Below are 22,291 nucleotides of genomic sequence, written 5' to 3' on the forward strand. Positions count from 1 at the left end.
CCCACCCCTGTCTGCCTAGTATTTCTCTGCCTTCTGTCTCTATCATCAGCACTTGGGGAGGCTTGAGGCAGAATGATTGCTTGAGTTCAGGAGGTGGAGACCAGCCTGGCAATATGGTGAGACTGTGTCTAAAAAAAAAATTTTAAAGTTCATAGTGATAAATTATTCATTCAGATAATGTTAAATTCAGAAACCATTGTTAAAGTGCAAAAATTATGTTTGACCAAGTGAAATAACTTGGAAGCTTCCTACCTTGCCTGACATTTTACTGACAGCATTGTAACGACATGAACTTGAAACAGTTCACCTTAAATTACTTTCAAAATAAGTGTTGCTTAAAATAATTTTGTTTGCAACTATTGGAACCTTTTACTTAAAAATGTTAAGTAATGCTGTAAAAAATAACGTCTAAAATGGTTATAGAAAGATTATTTTTTAAAATTATTGAAGTCATCTTTAATACAAAAGCAAAGAATGAAGTGAGCAGAGTGCATGAGGGTGGAAATTTAATAACTGATGTTCTGTTGCATTCCCATATGGACTGGGAAAATACTTCATTTTGCACAGTCAAGAGGGGTCATCGGCACAGTTTGTAGTAAGCAAATCCAGAAAAGCTCGGGGGATGGGGGAGCAGTTGGAAAGAGGCCAAATTAAAGGGCCATTTTGCTTCTACCATGCTGTATCATTAGTTATTTCTTTAATTTCCTCTTTCTTTTAATCAAGGATGAGGTAGGCCAGGTAAGGAATTATGGACTTGTCTAGTTTTCAAAAGGTTGCCAACTTCTTCCACATTTCCCAGCCTCTTTATTCTCTTGACTCTTTTATTCCCTAAAGCAGGATTTCTCAGCTTCAGCACTATTGACATTTTGGGTGGGATAATTCTTGTGGGGGCTGTCCTCTGTGTTCTACAGTGCTCTACCCACTGAATGCCACTAGCTCAAGTTGTGAAAACCAAAGATGTCTCAGGACATTGTCATATAGCTTCTGTGGGCAAAATCATCTCAGCTGAGGATCATTGCCCTAGAGGAATAAACTAAATAATAGCCAGTGACAATTCTTGACAATTACTTAAACATGTCATCACCTCTGCTGCTTTTCTGAACTTCTTCCCTCTCAGGAGAATAGAATGTTTAGAAGGGATATATATACACCATTTTATTGGGCAAGAATTGTATTTTGAAGAATATAGAGACAACAGCATTAGTACAGGTTTCTGCCCCCGCCCCTTTTGACTCTGTGAGCATAGCAGAGTCACAAATGTAATTAAGGGCCAGGAAAGGTGACTCGTGCCTATAATCTCAGCACTTTGGGAGGCTGAGGCTAAAGGATTGCTTGAGCCCAGGAGTTTGAGGTTGCAGTGAGCAATGATCAAGCCACTACATTGTGGGCAACAGAGGGAGACCCCCACTCAAAAAAAAAATGTAATCCAGAATTGGTTTTAATTAGTTTGCCAAAATATTTTCTCCTTTTCAAATTATACAACTGAAAGAAAAAAAAAAGGCTCTTCTCCTTTGTTCTTTGTTCTCCTGAAGTCTGATTTAGAACAAGAAGCTATAATCTTAAAAGCTCTCTTAGGTTTCACTGCTGTCAAATCATTTTGAGAAATTTTACATATATACTTTGGAATATAAAGTATTTTTGTTTATGGTTTTTTGATATGTTGTTCAGGACTTACTAAAGGTCTCCACATAATGAAAATCATTCTGAGGAGTAATTGGATTTGGAGTTTTAAAGATGATCAATCCATTAAAAATAAGCAAAAATATGAATTCCTAATTTACAGAAAAGAAAATACAGATTCACTTAAGCATGTGAAAAATGTTCAACTTCTTGTAATAAAAGAAATGCAAATTAAAACTACAAAAATACCATTTTTCATCTAAAGTCAACAGGTTTGATAATACACTATAAAAACGTGGCAAAACAAGTACATACTCAATATATTACTTGCAGAAGTATAAATTGGTTTGACCGCCATAAAGAGCAATTTGGCAGTATCTACAAATTTCAAATATGCGTTTTCTTTGAGCCAGCAAATCTCCTAGAAAGTTATCTCATATTCATACTCAAAAAGTGGGAAAAGATATGTACATAGGATTACTCATTGGGTATTGCTCATACTCACAAGAGATTGGAATAGCTAAGGTGTATTTAGCTTATCACGAGTTCTAATCTGTTTTATTTCTATTTTTCTGGATAAATAATAGTTATACATATTTATGAGGTACATGTGATATTTTGATACAAGCATACAATGCATAATGATCAAATGAGGGTAATTGGGATATCCATCACCTTAAATATTTATCATTTCTTTGTGTTAGGAACAGTCCAATTCTACTCTTCTAGTTATTTTGAAATATACAATAAATTGTTGTTAACTGTAGTCTACCTATCATGCTACCAAACACTGGATCTTATTTTTTCTATCTTAACTGTAGTTTTGTAATCATTAACCAACCCTTTTATTCCCCCCACCCACTACCCTTCAGAGCCTCTGGTAGTCATCATTCTACTCTCTATCTCCATGAGGTCATTTTTTTTTTTAATTTTTCACATACAAGTGAGAACATGCAATACTTGTCTTTCTGTGCCTGGCTTATTTCACCAACCGAAATGTTATTCTCTACTTCTGTCCATGTTGTTGCAAATTATAGGATTTCATTCTTTTTATGGCTGAATAATATTCCACCATGTATGTGTATCACATTTTCTGTATCCATTTTTCCATTGATGGACACTTAGGTTGATTCCCTGTTGTGGCTATTGTGAATTTTGCTGCAGTAACCATGGGATCGCGGATATCTTTTTGATATCTTGATTTCTTTCGGGTAGATACCCCGTAGCGAGATTGCTGGATCCTGTGGTGGTTTTATTTTTGGCAACCTCCGTGCTGTTTTTCATAGTGACTGTACTGATTTACATTCCCACCAATAGTGTATAAGATTCCCCTTTCTTTGCATCCTCACCAACATCTTTAATTTTTTGTCTTTTTGATAAAAGCCATTTTGAGATGAGATGATATCTCATTGTGGTTTTGATTTGCATTTCTCTGATGATTAGTGATGTTGAGTATCTTTTCATATACCAATCGGGCATTTGTATGTCTTCTTTTGAGAAATGTATTATTTAGATCTTTTGCTTATTTTTTAATTGGATTTTCTTTTTTTGTTGTTGTTGAGTCATTTGAGCTCCTTATATATTCTGGTTATTAACCCCTTGTCAGTTGAATAGTTTGCAAATATTTTCTCCCATTCTGTAGGTTGTCACTTCGCTTGTTAATTATTTCCTTGCAGAAGCTTGTGTGTGTGTGTGTGTGTGTGTGTGTGTGTGTGTATTTTAGTAGAGGTGGGGTTTCACCATGTTGACCAGGCTAGTCTCGAACTCCTGAGCTCAGGCAGTCCACTACCTTGGCCTCCCAGAGTGCTAGGATTATCAGTGTGAGTCACTGTGCCCGACTTTTTAGCTTGATGTAACCCCCTTTGTCCATTTTTGTTTTGGCTACCTGTGCTTTTCAGGTCTTACTCAAGGAGTCTTTGCCCAGACTAATGTCCTGGAGTGTTTCCCCATTGTTTTCTTCTAGAATATGAGGATGGTTCAGCATACGCAAATCATTAAACATAATATGTCACATCAACAGAGTGAAGACCAAAACCCATATGGTCATATCAATAGATGCCAAAAAAACATTCAGTAAAATTCAACACAATGAAAACTTCGTGATAAAAACTGTCAACAAACTAGGTATAGAAGGAACATACCTCAAGACAGTAAGGGCCATATATGACAGACATGCAGCTGGTATACTGAATGGGAAAAAACTGAAAGCCTTTCCTCTAAGATCTGAAACAAGACAAGGATACCCACTTTCACAACTTTTGTTCAGCATAATACTGGAAGTCTTAAGTAGAGCAATTAGACAAGAGAAAGAAATAGATGGTATCCAAATTGGAAAGGAAGATGTCAAATTATCCTTTTTTGCAGACGATATGATCTTCTATTTAGAAAAACCTAAAGACTCTGCCAAAAAACCATTAGAACTGATAAATGAATTAAGTAAAGATGTAGGATACAAAATCAACATACAGAAATCAGTAGCATTTCTATATGCCAACAGTGAACAATCTGGAATAGAAACCGAGAAAATTATCCCATTTACAATAGCTATAAATAAAATAAAATACCTAGGAATAAGCTTAACCAAAGAAGTGAAAGATCTCTACAATGAAAACTATAAAACATTGATGAAAAAAATTGAAAAGGACACTAAGTTCTTTGTATATATATATTAACATATTCTCATAATTTTATGAAGTAGGCAACTAGGCACTATTTTACAGATGGAAAAACTGAGGTTAAGTAACTTGGTTGATTGTATACTTAGATGGGACTGGTGAAAGAAAACTACATCTGTTTTAAAAAAAAAAAAATAACTTTGTTAATGGAATGATCTCTAAAATATATTGGTAAGTGAAAAAAAGAGCAAGCTGCAGAACAGTGTTTATAGTGTGCTGCCATTTGTGTAAAATGAAGGAAAGATACATTCATGTGTATTTGGTATGTAAAATATTTTCAGAAGGATTCTGAGAAAACTGGCAACACTGTTGACTACAGGACGGTTAATGAGGCAGCTAGGGCATGGGTGTGCCGTCTACTCTTTTTTGCCTTTTGAACTTTGAATAATTGCCTATTCAAAAATAAATAAAATTATATTTTAAAAGAGTACATATTATATCTGAAAGTATAAAGTAAATATCCATGAGTCTATATTGATATATATAAATGTTGTGAATAAATAAGTGGGGGAAAATAGATAAATCTCCCATTTGGAAGATTTTCAAATAATTTATGTAGATACTCCACCTTCAAGGAAAGGAAACAAACAAACCTTTCCACTTCTTAAGTGCTCTGCTCATAATGACTTACTTCCAAAGAGTATGTATAGAAAAGGGTGGGGGGAGAGTAGTTTTGCAGTGGAGAAACCTGACAAACACTACCTCAACCAACATCAGTGGTGATGTCATGTTGACAGTAGGTGCCCTTGGTAGAGTGCAATGAGAATGGCACTTTACCTCTGTGGTCTGCCTCCCCAAAACCCATTACCCTAGTAATAATGAAAAGAACATCAGACAAATTCCAGTAGAAAGGCATCCTGCAATATACCTGACCAGAACTTCTCAAAACAGCCAAGATTGTTAAAATCCAGCAAAGTCTGAGAAACTAACCCAGCCCAAAAGGTGCCTATGGGGACATAACAGTTAAAGGTGATGTGGTATGGATGGGATTCTTAAACAGAAAAAGGGTATTAGGTAAAAACTAAGGAAATCTGAATAAACTATGAGCCTTAGTTAATGATAATGTATGGATATTGTGTTATTAATTGTAATAAATATAGCATGTAACTAATGTACAATGTTAATAATAGGGAAAACTGGGTATGGGGTAGTATACAGGAACTCTGTACTATTTATTGTCTACATTTTCTATAAATTTTAAACTATTTTTAAAAATAGATTATTTTTAAAGAGTATATATAATACATACATTGAATAATATTTTAAAAGTAAATTTAAAATTCAGGTGTTCGCCGCCTTTTCCTCAGGAGCTTAACCATAAACCTGAAATGATAGCCTAAGCATCCTTTGTTTTAAGCTCTACAGGTGATTCTGATGTGTGGCCAGAATTAAGACATTGTTTAGAGATCCACTCCTGCGTGAAAACCTATTTTCTGAATTTTTCAAAATCAGGAACAGTAAATCCTTGTATATTGAATTCATTAACAGTTTGGTTTTTGTTTGTTCTGTATAATTCTTCATAATGAATGTGTGCTCATTATGAATGAGGGGTGTATTTCTTTTTAGGTGTATATCTTTAATATACACGTCTCAAGAATTCTCATGTTTTTAGTTTAGACCCTTACATAATTTTTTTTTTTTTTTTTTTTTTTGAGACAGAGTCACGCTTTGTCGCCCAGGCTGGAGTGCGGTGGTGCCATCTCAGCTCACTACAACCTCCGCCTCCCGGGTTCACGCCGTTCTCCTGCCTCAGTCTCCCGAGTAGCTGGGACTACAGGCGCCCGCCACCACGCCCGGCTAAATTTTTGTATATTTTTTAGTGGAGATGGGGTTTCACCGTGTTAGTCAGGATGGTCTTGATCTCCTGACCTCGTGATCTTCCTGCCGCGGCCTCCCAAAGTGCTGCGATTACAGGCGTGAGCCACTGTACCCGGCCTGACTCTTACGTAGTTTCTAAATACCCTACCAAACATACCTATAAATCATAATCACGAATAGCAGAAATCTTTTTCACAGGCTGGCTATTACATTTTTTTTTCCTTTATGAACTCTAATTTGTCTGTCATATAGATGAGTATAGTATGAAAACATGCTGAAATGACTTTATTCTTTATCATTACCAACAGCTTTCTAGCCTCTAATATACATATGTCTATTTTTAATGTTTTGTAATATCTCACTGTAATTTCTTTACAAGCTTTTAAGTCTCTTAATACCAACTTCATGTTGATATTATTTTTCATTAGGCCATGTATTTATTAAGAAGGTTATATTTATTTTTTCCAAGTCATACATTAATTATTTTAATGTTGTTTTCCTTCTCTTGGTGTGTTTATTATTTAGGTCTTCAGTTACCATTATTCAGAACTCCTGGTTTGGTCAAAACAGTATTGATGAGCCATATGATTTATTGATGATAGTTTCTGGAGAGAAATTTCCTTGTCTCTTTCCATTTACTTGCTATAGTTTCTGGAGAGAAAGTTCCTTGTCTCTTTCCATTTACTTGCTGTAATTTCTGGAGAGAAATTTCCTTGTCTTTTTCCATTTACTTGCTATATAATTCAGACTCTGATACTTTTCTGACTGACAGGGTCACCCTTTCTTCAGCATCTTGCTCTCTGGTCTCTTTCTGTTCCTGTTTCTCTACACAATGCTGTCAGCATTATCTTTTTAAAATACAGATTTAATCATGTTCTTGCCTTGCTCTGAAACCTTATGTCTCGTCTCCCTTTTAGGTATACATTAGTGATATAAATCACTGGTATTTATGGATCACAGTGCTGAGACTTTTACAGCCATCAAGTAATTTAATTTTGATAAGAACTCTATAAAGCCAGCCTATAACTCCTATTGTCCTCCATTTTATAAACAAGAAACTGATTTAGAGAAGTTAAGCAACTTTTCTAAGGTGCTATAGTTAGTAGGTGGCAAAGTTTGAACATAATAACAGGTTTCTTTGTTAGTATGGTGCCAGTGGGGTTCCCTGTGCTTTTCTGCCCTCTCTCTACCCAGCTTTCCCCCATCTCATTCTTTAGTCTCAAGGCTCCACTTACCGTCTTCCATTTACCTTGTAACTTCTCATTGATGATGCTTACACTTTCAACCTATGGAAACTCTGCTTCTCTTTTTTAGTTCTGCTCAAATATCGTACTGAATCCCTCTACTCCACCGTCCCAGTTAACATTTTTTATTCCTCCTCCTTCTATAATTTTTTTATTTTAATTTTGTTATTTGCCTTATACTATATATATTTGTGTTTATTTCTGTCTTCCTACTAGATTGTAAGTTCCTGGAAGATAAGGACTATTCTGTCTTTACAAACTGTGGGGCCAGTATCTTGCACTTACCAGACATGCAAGAAGTATGCCTTTTTGAAATCAGTTTTATTTATACAAATAGTAGAGTGAGTGAGTTTGTTTGTTTGTTTGTGACGGAGTCTCATTCTGTCACCCAGACTGGAGTGCAGTTGTGCAATCTTGGCTCACAGCAACCTCTGTCTCCCAGATTCAAGTGATTCTCATGCCTCAGCCTCCCAAGTTGCTGGGACTACAGGCATGCACCACCACACTTGGCTAATTTTTGTATTTTTATCAGAGACAGGGTTTCACCATGTTGTCCAGGCTGGTCTCAAACTCCTGACCTCAAATGATCTGCCTGCCTTGGCCTTCCAAAGTGCTGGGATTACAGGCATGAGCCAGTGCATCTGGCCTTAGAGTTTTAATGAGGATGGAATGTGGAGTCCTTTGTCCATACAAATTTTTGTAACTAGGTTATGAAGATATTTTATTCTCCAACTTAATAATTTCATAAAATTTAGTAAAATTTTAATTTTAAAATTTAAATGAAAATTTAATTTTTTGGTTCTGTATTTTTACTTGTATCTTTTTAATTGAGAATTCTTACACTCTTAGATATATGTTAAAACATACTATGAGGTTTTACAAATACTGTTGGTGACTCAAAAGGAGAATTAGTATTACAAAAATTCTAAATATTTCTGTACTTTCCCATTATTTACCCTGGTTACAAAAACTATAAACTTGTAACTTTCTAATTAATCATTGTTTTTAATTTTTTTTTTAATTTAACTTTTAAAAAAAGATTCGAGAGGCCAGTTGTGGTGGCTCATGCCTCTAATCCCAGCACTTTGGGAGGCTGAGGTGGGGGAATCACTTGAGTCTAGAAGTTCAACACCAGCCTGGGCCACACAGCGAGACCCCTGTCTCTACAGAACATAAAAAATTAGCTGGGAGTGGTGACATGCACCTGTGGTCCCAGCTACTGGGGAGGCTGAGGTGGGAGGATCACGAGCCTGGGAGTTTGAGGCTGCACTGTTGAACTGTGATCACACCACTGTACTCATCCTAGGCAACAGAACAAGACCCTATCTCAAAAAAAGGTTTTGAGAACTCTTTAGAAATATATACAGGACTTTTCTAATGAGAAAATTAAGGTCAGAAAATGAGATGAAACTAGGTTAGTGTTTGCACCTAAAACACATCCCATAAGATCCAAGACTGATGGTAAAATTGGGCTACAAATTTGGCTGTGCTTTTTCCATTTGGCAAAGCAAACAGGAAAACATGTTAACTTACGTGAGCAAATTGTTCATGTTATAAAATCAACTAGATAAAGTTATTTTGTGGGTGGGTCTTCACAAAGAAGGGCTACAATATGAAATAGGTAAACGATATCATCAGCAGCGTCTCTGTGACAAATGCATTTAGTTTAGTGAAACTGATTCATATTAGACCATTTGATGCAGGCAGGTGACATGGTGTCATTTATTAAAGGATATTCTATGAGAAGCCCAAATAAGTCAGTGAGCATTTATAATTCTGAGATCTACTGAAGAATTTTGAAATATTTAGAGCAGCATGTCCTAAGGTGCTGGAACGACTGCTTATCTTTCAGGCTAAGAGTGGAGTAGCAGTAAGTTTAAGATTATATTCTCCATCAGTAACTGAATATAGAAATCCTGTATTTGTAAGAGACATGTATTTTAAAATCATCAATGATTATTTATTTGTAAGTTTACTTTTCTATTTTTCTTGAACTTTAAAATTAACCAGGATGCTTGAGTACGTGGATCACCTTTTAGGTATCAAGAGAATTGTTAGCAAATAGTGTTAGGTTAAAACACTATGTTTTAAATTCTTTGATAAAATTGAAACGTTTACTTATAAAAATAGAAAGCTGTGGTCATACTGATATAGGACTATTATCCCTCAGTTTCCAGAGTGTGGATTCTTTGGCATGTATGACAAAATTCTTCTCTTTCGCCATGACATGAACTCAGAAAACATTTTGCAGCTGATTACCTCAGCAGATGAAATACATGAAGGAGACCTAGTGGAAGTGGTTCTTTCAGGTAAGTAAGTGGCTTTTTAAAGTGATTGCCTTTTCCCCTCAAAGAGCCTAATTTTCTGTACTAAATGCTGCAATTCTATTATATTTAGTCTTTGTATTATTGTTACTTAATTTCTTTCATCTCTAATAATGGTCACCATATGATTTTTCCTTTCAGGCATGTTATATCACCATTAAGAAAGAAAAATACCTGGCAACGGTGGCTCACACCTGTAAGCCCAGCACTTTGGGAAGCTGAGGCGGGAGGATTGCTTATCTCAGGAGTTTGAGACCAGCCTGAGCAGCATACCTCGTCTCTACTAAAAATTTAAAAACAAAAAATTAGCCAGGCATGGTCACATGCAACTGTAGTCTTAGCTACTTGGGAGGATAAGGTGGGAGGATTGCCTGATCCTGGGAGGTTGAGGCTGCAGTGGGCCATGATCACACTACTGCACTTCCGCCTGGACAACAGAGCAAGACTCGTCTCTTTAAAAAAACAAAAGAAAGGCCTGGCGCGGTGGCTCACGCCTGTAATCCCAGCACTTTGGGAGGCCGAGGCGGGCGGATCACGAGGTCAGGAGATCGAGACTATCCTGGCTAACAAGATGAAACCCCGTCTGTACTAAAAATACAAAAAAAAATTGCTCAGGCGTGGTGGTGGGCGCCTAGTCCCAGCTACTTGGGAGGCTCAGGCAAGAGAATGGCGTGAACCTAGGAGGTGGAGCTTGCAGTGAGCCGAGATCGCACCACTGCACTCCAGCCTGGGCGACAGAGTGAGACTCTGTCTCAAAAAAAAAAAAAAGGAAAAAATCAGGATAGGAAAATAAACTGAATTACTTGAATGTTACTAAGCTTAGAAAATTATTTGGTCTGAAAGAAATATACTCTTCTTTGAGTCAAAGAAATAAAATAGTTACACTGAAATTCTGTTTTTTCCCCTTCCCCCGCCCCCATTTCTGTAAAGAGCATAAAAGAAGAAAATTGGGGTTTAGAAAAGAGAATCAGGAAAAAAAGAAGTAATGAAGATATGGAAGAGGAAATTACAATGCTGGTTATTTCTGTGGCTTTAAAATTAAAAATGCTCTTTCCCTTTTTGTCCCACTGGGCTTTTTTCTACCTTTCACTTTTTCCACCTCACCCATTGTTGCCATACGTTGTTTTTTAATTCCCACTATTTGCCATCTCATCCTGCAGCAATGTGGGCAAGATAATAAGGAGTGAAAAGGAAGAAAGAATGCCATAATAATGCACATAGTAGGTCTGCAGTACTTTTTGTTTGGCAAGTAGGAGAACTGATGGAAGAAAGGAAGCAAGCTGGCCAGCCATGGGTCAGAGCCCTGCTACCAAGTTCCCTTTTCTCAAATTCACCTTTGAGCCTTTTCTTGAGATCCTCTCTGTCCTTATTAGTCCCCACTCCTCTCATCTTATATTTCTGATTCTCTCATTCATCTCACTCCCTGCTACACTGATCATTCATCTTCTATACAACAACCCCAAACCATCTCTATATTTCCCAATCCTTGCCCTCCTCTTCATTCCTGACGAGTTTCACTCCCTGTCTCACCTGGAAGTCCTGCTCACATCTCTTCCTTCTCTACTCTGGAGTCCATCAGACTACTTGCAGGTTGAGGTGAGAGGAAGTTCCTTGGGTCTACTGTCCCGACGTTCACTAAGGGGAAAGGAGTTTCTTTCTCATATCCACTAGGACTGTGGAGAACAAACAGACAAGTATATCCTGGGATCCTAAATTAGGACTCAGTATCTTTTTCCACAGAAACGTTTCCGTAAATTGAAGTTAAGTTCCATAGTAGCTTTTACTTTAGTGTTCTATTTCCCACTGTGTAAGTTAAGCAGTTTTTAATTGGTTAAAGTAACCTAATGTCTATTTGTAATCTTGTCATTATGAGAAAATGCTGTTGGAATTCCAAATAACTAACCTACGACCTACTTCTGGAGCTCAAATGATTAGAAGTAAATGGACTTGCTAAACTAGAGTTTGAAATCACAATATTAAATAATTGACTTTTATGGTCCAGTGAAACTTTCAGAGAAAAAATGATTCTGTGTACTTTGACATAAGTGAATGTGTGAGCATTCTTAATCTCATCGCAGTACAAATACAACGTATATTGTAATACTTTTCTTTTTTAAAGCTTTAGCCACAGTAGAAGACTTCCAGATTCGTCCACATACTCTCTATGTACATTCTTACAAAGCTCCTACTTTCTGTGATTACTGTGGTGAGATGCTCTGGGGATTGGTACGTCAAGGACTGAAATGTGAAGGTGTGTGTTCTAAAATTTTTGTGGTCATTTGAAATAAGGTTCCACATTTGCATTTTTTATTATCAATGAAAAAGCAAGATGACGAGCTGTTGACTAGGGTGGTAACGAGGATTTAGAATTGGAGGGATCAGGACTCTGATTTTATCTCTGCCACCTACTTCATATTCTTGGGCAAATTACTAAACCTCTTAAGATGAATTTCTCTGTAAAATACATTCTGCCCCACTGGTTTCATAAAGAGTAAACGGTTAAATCAGGTAATAGGGTTAAATATTTAGTACAAAGTAATGGCTCCATAAATATTCATGTTGTTTTTTGTTTTTAAAAGTTTTCTTGGCCAGGCACGGTGGCTCACACCTGTAATCCTAGCACTTTGGGATGCCGAGGCTGGTGGATCACCTGAGGTCAGGAGTTTGAGACCAGCCTGGCCAACATGGCGAAACCCCGTCTCTACTAAAGATACAAAAACTTAGCCGGGCGTGGTGGCGGATGCCTGTAATCCCAGCTACTCGGGAGGCTAGGGCAGGAGAATCGCTTGAACCTGCGTGGGTGACGGAGGTTGCAGTGAGCCGAGATTGCACCATTGCACTCCAGCCTGGGTGAAAGAGCGAAACTCTGTCTCAAAAAAAAAAAGTTGTCTCTTACATACAACTAAATTGTCAAATTTGTTCTGAATTAGAATTGCTAGGAGTAGGACACAGGTGCACATTTCTGATGAAGAAACAGTCTTCTAAGGTGGAGGGTCAATAAACTTTTTCTGTAAAGGGACAGAGAGTAAATGTTTTAGACTTTGTTGGCCATATGGTCTCTGTCATGATTTAACTCTGCTATTACAGTATGAAACCAATCATAGACAATATGTAAACGAATAGATATGGTTGTGTTCCAATAAAACTTTATTTAGGAACATTGAAATTTGAGTTTCATAAAATTTTCATGTCACAGGAGGAATTTGGTACAGAGGCCATAGTTTGCTAACTAGTGCTTTAAGGCAGTGGTTCTCAAACTGTATTGTGCATCGTAAAACACACTTTGCTGGGCCTCATCCCCGTAGTTTCTAACTCAGTAGATCTGGGGTGGAGCCTTGTAATTTACATTTCTAACAAATTTCCAGGTGGTTGCCTTAGGGACCACACTTCAAGAACCACTGCCCTAGCTGACTTATCCTTTTTACACATTTCCTTTTCTTCTTGAATTCATTAGCTTCCACTTAGCCTGCTGTCTGGGTTCTTAATTAGGATAGGTATGGCTAACAGAAAATATGTTAAATAAAAGAAGCAGTGGTTTTTATGTATCACACTTAAATAGTAAATTTTTTTTTTAATCTTATATTTTACCTTGTAAAATATGTTTAGGCTGTGGATTAAATTACCATAAACGATGTGCCTTCAAGATTCCAAATAACTGTAGTGGAGTAAGAAAGAGACGTCTGTCAAATGTATCTTTACCAGGACCCGGCCTCTCAGTTCCAAGACCCCTACAGCCTGAATATGTAGCCCTTCCCAGTGAAGAGGTACGTATTCTAAGGTAATAGACATTTTAGTAGTAGTTACTCTCTGTGTTTCTTCAGGGTGTATGACATCACTCTAGAACATAATTTATATGCTAAAGAATGGTAATGTTCCTACACTTACAAAACATAAAATGTAGTAATGGAGACAGGACTTACCGGTAGTAATGAATTGCATTTTGTACACCTTGGGATGGTATTATGGCTTGTACCACTGCTTTAGCCTTCTAGTCAGTATCCTGGCTCCTGGTCTCCATACTTAAATCTTTTTTTTTTTTTAATTTTTTTTTTAATTTTTGTTTTTTTGAGATGGAGTCTTGCTCTGTCGCCCAGGCTGGAGTGCAGTGGCACGGTCTCTACTCACTGCAACCTCCGCCTCCTGGGTTCAAGCAATTCTCCTGCCTCAGCCTCCCAAGTAGCGGGGATTACAGATGCATGCCACTACACCCAGCTGATTTTTGTATGTTTAGTAGAGATGGGGTTTCACCATGCTGGACAGGCTGGTCTTGAATTCCTGATCTTGTGATCTGCCCGCCTCGGCCTCCCAAAGTTCTGGGATCGCAGGCATGAGGCACTGCTATCTGCAGATCTGTATACAGATGAGACAGTTGAGACACAGAGCAGTTAAGTGACTTGTGTGAAGTCAGAGAGCAAATTAGTAAGAGATAGTGGAATTAAACCCAGATCTCATTATTAATAAATCAGTGATTTTTTTTTCCTTATACAGTGTACCTCTCAAGGGCAAAGGCAGTAGATCCAGGAAAAAAGAAATAACTCCCTTGTACTTGAAATGACTTCCATCTATAGGTTGTAATCTTATTATTTAGTTTTTTCTGTAACTTCTCTGATCTTCTGTAAATTAATGGCAAAATCAAGGCCTTGTCTTGGTACTGTGATCATAATATTTTGCTAAGTTAAGACACCAGAGTAAAAGCTTTTGAAATCCTTTCACAAAAATTCCATCTTCTCTTATTACTTAGCCCTAGTGTGAGATTTTTAAAGGATAAAAAGAGTGCTGCGGCATAAAGGACTGAAAATGAGGGGTTGGTATAAACCTACAGAAGAGCCTGGAAAAGATTAGTAGGAAAAAGTTAGTGCATCTTATACACTGAACTGCACAGAGAACTTACCTAGGAATGAGGACAGTAGAATAGAGGTATGTCAAGAGCCCCACAAATGATGCTGTTACGCCACCTATGCCCAGTTGAGTATTACTAGATTAGGAAATAGCAGAAGGACAGAGCAAGTGGATAAGGTGTTACATTTTTCATTAGTTTATATTTTATCTTGAACATGAAAGCTCCTTAAGGAAGTATAAGAAGTGCAGTTACATGTCTGAATTGGTTAGATTGTTCAGGGTATTTTTAAACAAGTAGAACTTGTAGCATGGAAGGGCTTTCAAGGTTTACTTTAGTCAATTCAAGCATAGTCTCAAAAAGAAGAACTTTATTTTCCAATTGTTTGGGTTTTTCTACCAGGTGAACAAAAAGCAAAATTAAAGAAGGCATGAATTAAAAATTTTTGTAACCTGAGGGGTAAGTAGATTTTGGTAACTATGACCCTTTCTATATGAAGGGAATAATCAAACTAAATTATAGATCACCCAGTTCAATGTGGCTCATTTCATTCATTCAACACACATTCACCGATTATTGTATGCCAGGCCCTGTTATATACTAGGAACACAAAATTGAATAAAACATAATCCAAATACTCAAGCACAAAATCCTAATACTCAACTACCATCTAGCTATATGAACAGATTTTGCTGTACCTGCTTGCATCCTCACTGCCAGAACTGATGTCCTGAGATCTTTCAGCTGCCTTCTATAACTAGTAATGTTTGTAATTCAGAGAAGTCGGGTAATTCTACATTAATATGTTCAACCCAGGGAAGGAAAAGAAGTCAGAAAAAAACAAGAGACAGGGAAGTGCAAGGGAGAAGTAAGGGGAGGAGAAAAAAGAAAAAAAAGGGAAGAAAAGGAAAAGAAAAGGACAAAACAACTGGTTGGAGAAGAGCACTATAAAATGCCTCAGATTGATAGTGTAGGCAGGTATTTTTCTTTTTCTTTTCCTTTTCCTTTTTTTTTTTTTTTTTTTTTTTTGAGACGGAGTTTTGCTCTTGTTGCCCAGGCTGGAGTCCAATGGCATGATCTCGGCTCACTGCAACCTCCACCTCCTGGGTTCAAGCGATTCTTCTGCCTCAGCCTCCCTAGTAGCTGGGATTACAGGCATGCGCCCCCACGCCTGGCTAATTTTGTATTTTTAGTAGAGACGGGGTTTCTCCATGTTGGTCAGGCTGGTCTTGAACTCCTGACCTCAGGTGATCCGCCCACCTCGGCCTCCCAAAGTGTTAGGATTACAGGCGTGAGCCACCACGCCTGGCCAGAAGACCAGGCAGAAAACCAACTAGCTAGGTTCTGGAATAGTCTCCAAAATGGGTAAACAAAGTTTACTTCTTCTTAAAGCTGAATTACTGAAACTTGTTTTAATTAGTTTTGTATCTGCCATTGTTTATCATTATTAATTAGACTTAAAATGTATGTACATATTTTAGTATTAAGATAAATTTGAAAATCTAAAATGTGTTTCAAAATATATTCAGATGTCACATTCAGTAATGCAAAATGAGCAGCAATAATACTTTCTTCATTTATTTGTTTTAAAGTTTGTGTATTTGATTTGTAAAGTGCTGAAATGTGCCTGGCAAATAATAATCAGTGAATATATACCTGAGAATTAACATATCTTAGATTTTTTTAAGCATAAATATTAGCAAAAAGAATCTGCATTTTTCTCATTCAAAGATTGGTAAATTAAACATTGCAAAGGAAACTGCTGAGAACAACATTTTTAGAGTTTTTTGGCTTTAGTGTTTGAAATAAATGATTCTTGTGGTTAAGCTCTGCTCCCACCACTCTGTTTTTAATATTGACTTACACTTATGAAAATTACTTATGTTATAGTCACATGTCCACCAGGAACCAAGTAAGAGAATTCCTTCTTGGAGTGGTCGCCCAATCTGGATGGAAAAGATGGTAATGTGCAGAGTGAAAGTTCCACACACATTTGCTGTTCACTCTTACACCCGTCCCACGATATGTCAGTACTGCAAGCGGTTACTGAAAGGCCTCTTTCGCCAAGGAATGCAGTGTAAAGGTAGGATTAGGTGTTTTCCCTAATTAAAATTTATGTCTGTTTTTGTTATTATATATAGGCTTAAAATATTTATATTTCAGAAGCATTAGCCAAAGAAATTATTCTCATAATTGTTATATAAAGGAAAGAGAAATATAAACAAAATATAAATGTGTGTGTAAACTACTATTACTACTATCTGCAGTGTGTGTTAGGTGCCAGGCACTATAGTAGAACAGTAAACCTTTACATGCTCAGTCTTCAAAGCAATTGTATGTGAATTATGCTTTTGTTAGTATACTAGTAGTAATAGGAGTTATTATTACTATTAACTACTAATAGTAATAGGAGTACTAGTAATAGGAGTTAGTAATAATAGGAGTCATATTTCATTTTATAGACATAGATTAGGTAACTTGCTTAAGATCATGTAGCTAGTAAACAGAAAAACTAGAATGTGGATCTCTGAGGATGGCTTCTTCACCTGTATGCTTATCACTTCCCAATACAGAATAGCTAGTAGGCAGCAAAGCTAATACTTGAGGTTTTATGTCTTTTTGATTCCAGACCAGACACTAAACAAAATAAAAAAAAATAATGCTTTCCTCTTTTCATTAAACATTTATTACACACACATATAAGCATACTGCAAGAGTTTTGGGGGTTTTTTGTTTTTTGTTTTTAAGTATGTAGTTTGGAGAATTATACAAAAATTGTCATTCCCGAGAATAATCACCCTGAAATAGGTAGGACGTAATAAAAGCTACTGAAATTATGATAGGGACCCACCCGTATTTGGATACTAACCCAGCACACTTTTATAGTATTCTCAAAACATCTCTTAATGAAACAAGTTTTTAACAGCATACTGGAATAATTATTTGCTTATAGTTATATAATGCTTTTATGCTTTTTAAAGATGATTTTATCTTTTTGTCTCATATCTTCTCAGCAATGCTGTACAGTAGAAACTTTTCACAGTAGAGTGAAAACTAAAATAGAATGTAAATGTCTTAGATTATTAGTCATTGAGCCAGGATAGGATATAAGTAGTCTAACTATAATCTTATATACTTTTTTCATGTAATTAGCCGTTCTTGGTATTGTACTTTTTATATAGTAGAAGTATTTGTGGAATTGAATTATCAAGTGATCTAAATAAAACATTAGGGTTGAGGGTTTTGTAACAAGAAATTTTTGCTTACAAGATAGAGTAAGATAATTGTATATAAGCTTAAGCATATAAGAAAATAAAGCTTTTCTGAGGGGGGAGGGATAGCGTTAGGAGATATACGTAATGTTAAATGACAAGTTAATGGGTGCAGCACACCAGCATGGCACATGTATACATATGTAACTAACCTGCACGTTGTGCACATGTACCCTAAAACTTAAAGTGTAATTAAAAAATAATAATAATAATAAAATAAAGCTTTTCTTGACAGTGTATGATAGCACACAAGAACATTAAATGGGGAATAGGTTATACATTTGTTGTCAGGTATTTGATAACTATTAGGCATTATAACATGATGAAATTTTAGTTCAACAGCTTGCTTTGAATATGAGTTACTACATAAATTAATACTTTAAAATATCAACCTAAAAATGTATTGGCAAGCAGCCACTGGGAAATGTTTTGGGAAAGAACATTAGTAACAGATGTACATATTCTAGCCAACAAATAATCTTAATGAAAGTAGTTAATATTGCTGCTCTGCTAAGCAGAACAGAAACATTCTTAAACCATATGCAGAAAAGTACAGTATTTTGTAGAGGAACTAAAATAAATACAAATGAATTTTTACATAAACCTGTTAATTCTGCTACTGGATTATTCAACTTTTTAGGGTTCTGGAAGAAGAATCTTTTATGCTTATATTGGTTCAGAAAATGGTAGGTTTTATTTCAGTATAGCTAAGCTATTTCATTTATTAAAATAATTATAATTCAGTGATTTCCCTATTTTAATAGTATGAATTAAGATACTTAAAAAATAAAAATATTTTCATTTGTCAGTCTACAAAAGAAAAATGATTTTGTTAAGATAAAACCATTATACTGGATCATTTGAGAAAATACACAATTCTAAGAATTCATTAATCTGTTTGTCTTTATTTTCTATTTTGATGTATAAAAACTTCAAGGTAGCTTAAAAGCGTATGTAAAGTATAAGAGAGCATAAGGAAATTAATAAGAACATGGGTAAGGACATAGAGAACTAAAACCGCCTGCCTGCCATTCAAACCTACATACTTGCAGGTAGTCCACAAATTCGGCTCTGAATTTTTTTTTTTTTTTTTTTTTTTTGAGACAGAGTCTTGCTCTGTCGCCCAGGCTGGAGTGCAGTGGTGCTGCCACACCCAGCTTATTTTTGTATTTTTTTTGTAGAGACAGGGTTTTGCCATGTTGGCCGGGCTGGTGTCAAACTCCTGGCTTCAAGTGATCCACCTGCCTTGGCCTCCCAAAGTGCTGAAATTACAGGTGTGAGCCACTGCACCCGGCCTGAGTTTTCAAAGGGAAAATGGAAACCTTGTTGTTTTCACAGTTTGCAAAGTTCATGAGATAAAACACAAATCTATTGTTTAAGAGATAGTGCAAGATAATATTAATATCACATGAATTTTCCCTAGGGCCTGTCTTAACAAGGATAGTGTTTTAAAGTAAATTTTATTCTCTACCAAATTATACATTTCATGGGGCTTATGTCATATAATGATCTTTAGCCTGTGCTGTTGGCGTGATACCCAGGATTGTCTTGACTCACAAGGATTACAAAAACATTCTAAGTCAGGACTTAAAGTTATTTTTACTCAGTTATTACTCATAGATGCATTTCAAAGGTGGTATTAGACATAGTTAGACCAGTGGGTCTCAACTTCAGTATGACTTACAGAGCTCAGCCCTACCCTCCCACCCCCTAAGAGTTGCTGATATAGTAGGTCTGGGATAGGGCGCAAGAATTTGCATTTCTAACAAGTTTCCTAATGAAGCTGATCTGGGACCATAGTTTGAGAACCACTGTGTTATACAGTAATTTTGGACAGATTGTACCTGACACTGATCTGCAATGCTATCAACTCTGAGGTTTGTTTTAGGCTGAAGAGAACCATTATGTAAAAGTGGGAGGCCTTGTGCTGGAGAAACTCAGTCCTTCCTCACAGGGTTGTATGTGAAAGCCCTTATTAGGTTCCTCATAAATGTTTGTTGGATCTCAGTCTCTTTCCTGCATATACATTAGGTCCTGATTCTTAGGAATTGAACGTATGTATCTGACATATGTTGGATAGGAATTTAATGAGCTTGAGAAACTCTCATGGGAGATGTGGAAAGATGAATATGAGATGAGATAAGAGAAGGAAATATGGAGCTGCCAGTACATTTCGGCGGTGTTGTACACATGGTATTAGCCTCATTATACAAATGAAGAAAATGATGGGGGGGTGCAGAGGGGTGCTAAAGTGACTTGTAGGTGGTTATTATTTTAATATCATCATTACTAATAATATTCTGTTTGTGAGTGATTTAAAGAAAGTCTAACCATATCTGATACTGCTTGACTTTTACATAAATTAATATGCTGAGTGTTTTCATTTTAGATTGCAAATTCAACTGCCATAAACGCTGTGCATCAAAAGTACCAAGAGACTGCCTTGGAGAGGTTACTTTCAATGGAGGTAAAATTATTTTTCTTAATTTTTGTGAAAGATCAGAAAAGGCCATGATTCTTTGGTGTATTATCTTTGGATAAGGTTCTGTTTTCCTGATTTATTTTGTTTCTTAAAGATTTTCTTCTGATTTAATAATCAAACAAAATACACAGACCACTGACAGTATACATTTATTAGTAATCATGCCTTCCCGTCTTTCCTCTGGCCACCTGTTACTTTGTAGTCTAATATAGCCAGTGGTACTCCATATCCTCTTTCATTTTTAGACATAAAAGAACTTGTTTTAAAACCCTGCTCTTGTCTCTATTCTTTCATAGTTCTAATATATACTAACTGCTTGCTATACCAGGCACTGTTCTAAACTCTTTAAATATATTGACATTTCAACCTAAGAACAACCCTTTGAGGTAGGTACTAAGAGATGAGTAAACTGAGGCACAAATACATGAAATAACTTGCCCCAGAAATATAGCCAGTAGGTGGCAGAGCTGGAAGTTAAACCCATATGGTCTGGTTCCTTAGTCCCTAGTGATTAGAACACACTATACTGCCTCACTGTCCCTTTCTCTGTCAAATAATCGTTGTCCATTTTCCCTTTGGGGTCTTTTTTTTTCTTTTCAAGATAATACTAAGCAAGGCAGTTACCTTTTTTTGGAAGGAAGCAGTAAGGACTCTAGACTTTCAGCATAATTTTCCTTTAACAATTTACTTGACTGGTAAAAATTTTATGTAAGTAGTTCTGTAAAAGGAAAAGCATAAAAGGAATGAAAATTCTCTTGGGGAGAGTTTAATTAACATTTTCTCTTGTGGCTTGTTTTCTATGGTTCTTGGTTGTCTTAGTCTGTTTGTGCTGCTATAACAAAATACCATAGGCTAGGTAGCATATAAACAACAGAAGTTTATTTTTCATAGTTCTGGAGACTGGGAAGTCCAGGGCACTGGCAGATTCTGTGTCTGGTGAGGGGGGTCCGTTTCCTGGTTGATGGCACCTTGTAGTTGCATTCTCACATGGTGGAATGGGAGAAGGAACTCCTGTGGACGTATTTTATAAGGGCACCCATCCCAAAGATACCACCTTCCAAAGACCCACCACTACCTAATACCCTTGCCTTGGGAGTTAAGATTTTTAAGGGGAACAAACATTCAGACCATAGCACTGATTAACACCTTGACAGAGCATGATTGGTTTTCTCTTTCGGTTAATCTGAATTAGTATAGTTTGTCTATGACTAAAGTCTTCTATAAATTTATACTTCATGTATTTGTGTTTTCGTGCTTTTCTACCTTTTAACAAATGGATACGAAACACCATTTATATTTATCTTAATGTGCATTTGATTACTAATGAGATGTTCAAACTCACTAGTAATCAAAGAAATGCACCATTTTACATTAGCAGTTTATGAGGATTCTGATTTCTCTACATCCCTACCACCACTTGTTATTGTATATCTTTTTGATTACAACCATCCTAGGTAGTGCGAAGTGATATCTCATTGTAGTTTTCATTTGCAGTTCCCTGGTGGCTGATAATATTGAGCATCTTTTCATGTGTTCATTTGCCATTTGTATATATTGTTTGAAAAAAACACCTATTCAGATCCTTTGCCCATTTAAGTTACTTATCTGTTTATTTTTCATTGAGCTGTAAGAATTTTTAAATACCCTGGATACTAGTCCCTTATCTGGCATATGATTTGCTTATATTTTCTCCCATTCTATGGGCTTTCATTTCACTTCGTAAGGTGTTGTTTGTAGCACAGAAGTTTTGTATTTTGATGAAATCCAATTTATTTATTTATGTTGTCACTTATCTTTTTGGTGTATTAAGAAAGCTTTGCCTAATCAAGGTCACAAAGATCTACTCTCATGCTTTCTCCTATGAGTTTTATAGTTTTAGCTCTTAGATTTTTATGTGATCCACTTTGAGTTAATTTTTATATATGATTTATATGTTCATTCTTTTGCATGTAGATATACAGTTATCCTAGCACCATTTACTTAAAAGACTATTTTTTGCCCGTTGAATTTTCTTGACAC

At 36.2% G+C, this 22,291-nt stretch overlaps 1 protein-coding gene across 10 annotated transcripts in view; it reads left to right on the forward strand.

Moving 5' to 3' along the window:
• PRKD3 (protein kinase D3) overlaps positions 1–22,291 on the forward strand; it is a 74,153-nt gene that overhangs the window by 21,982 nt on the left and 29,880 nt on the right. For 6 of the 10 annotated variants that reach the window (XM_063789133.1, XM_063789135.1, XM_009442300.5 and 3 more), the window contains 5 exons: positions 9,528–9,666; positions 11,801–11,932; positions 13,288–13,445; positions 16,409–16,601; positions 20,180–20,257. In XM_063789133.1, the coding sequence (XP_063645203.1) occupies positions 9,528–9,666; positions 11,801–11,932; positions 13,288–13,445; positions 16,409–16,601; positions 20,180–20,257 (700 nt within the window). Of the gene's footprint in view, positions 1–9,527; positions 9,667–9,822; positions 9,878–11,800; positions 11,933–13,287; positions 13,446–16,408; positions 16,602–20,179; positions 20,258–22,291 lie in introns of all 10 variants that reach the window. The other 4 variants (XM_063789136.1, XM_063789137.1, XM_063789139.1 and 1 more) reach the window with 1 other exon arrangement.

Source organism: Pan troglodytes, chromosome 12 (assembly GCF_028858775.2).
Source record: "Pan troglodytes isolate AG18354 chromosome 12, NHGRI_mPanTro3-v2.0_pri, whole genome shotgun sequence".
Lineage (NCBI taxonomy): Eukaryota > Metazoa > Chordata > Mammalia > Primates > Hominidae > Pan > Pan troglodytes.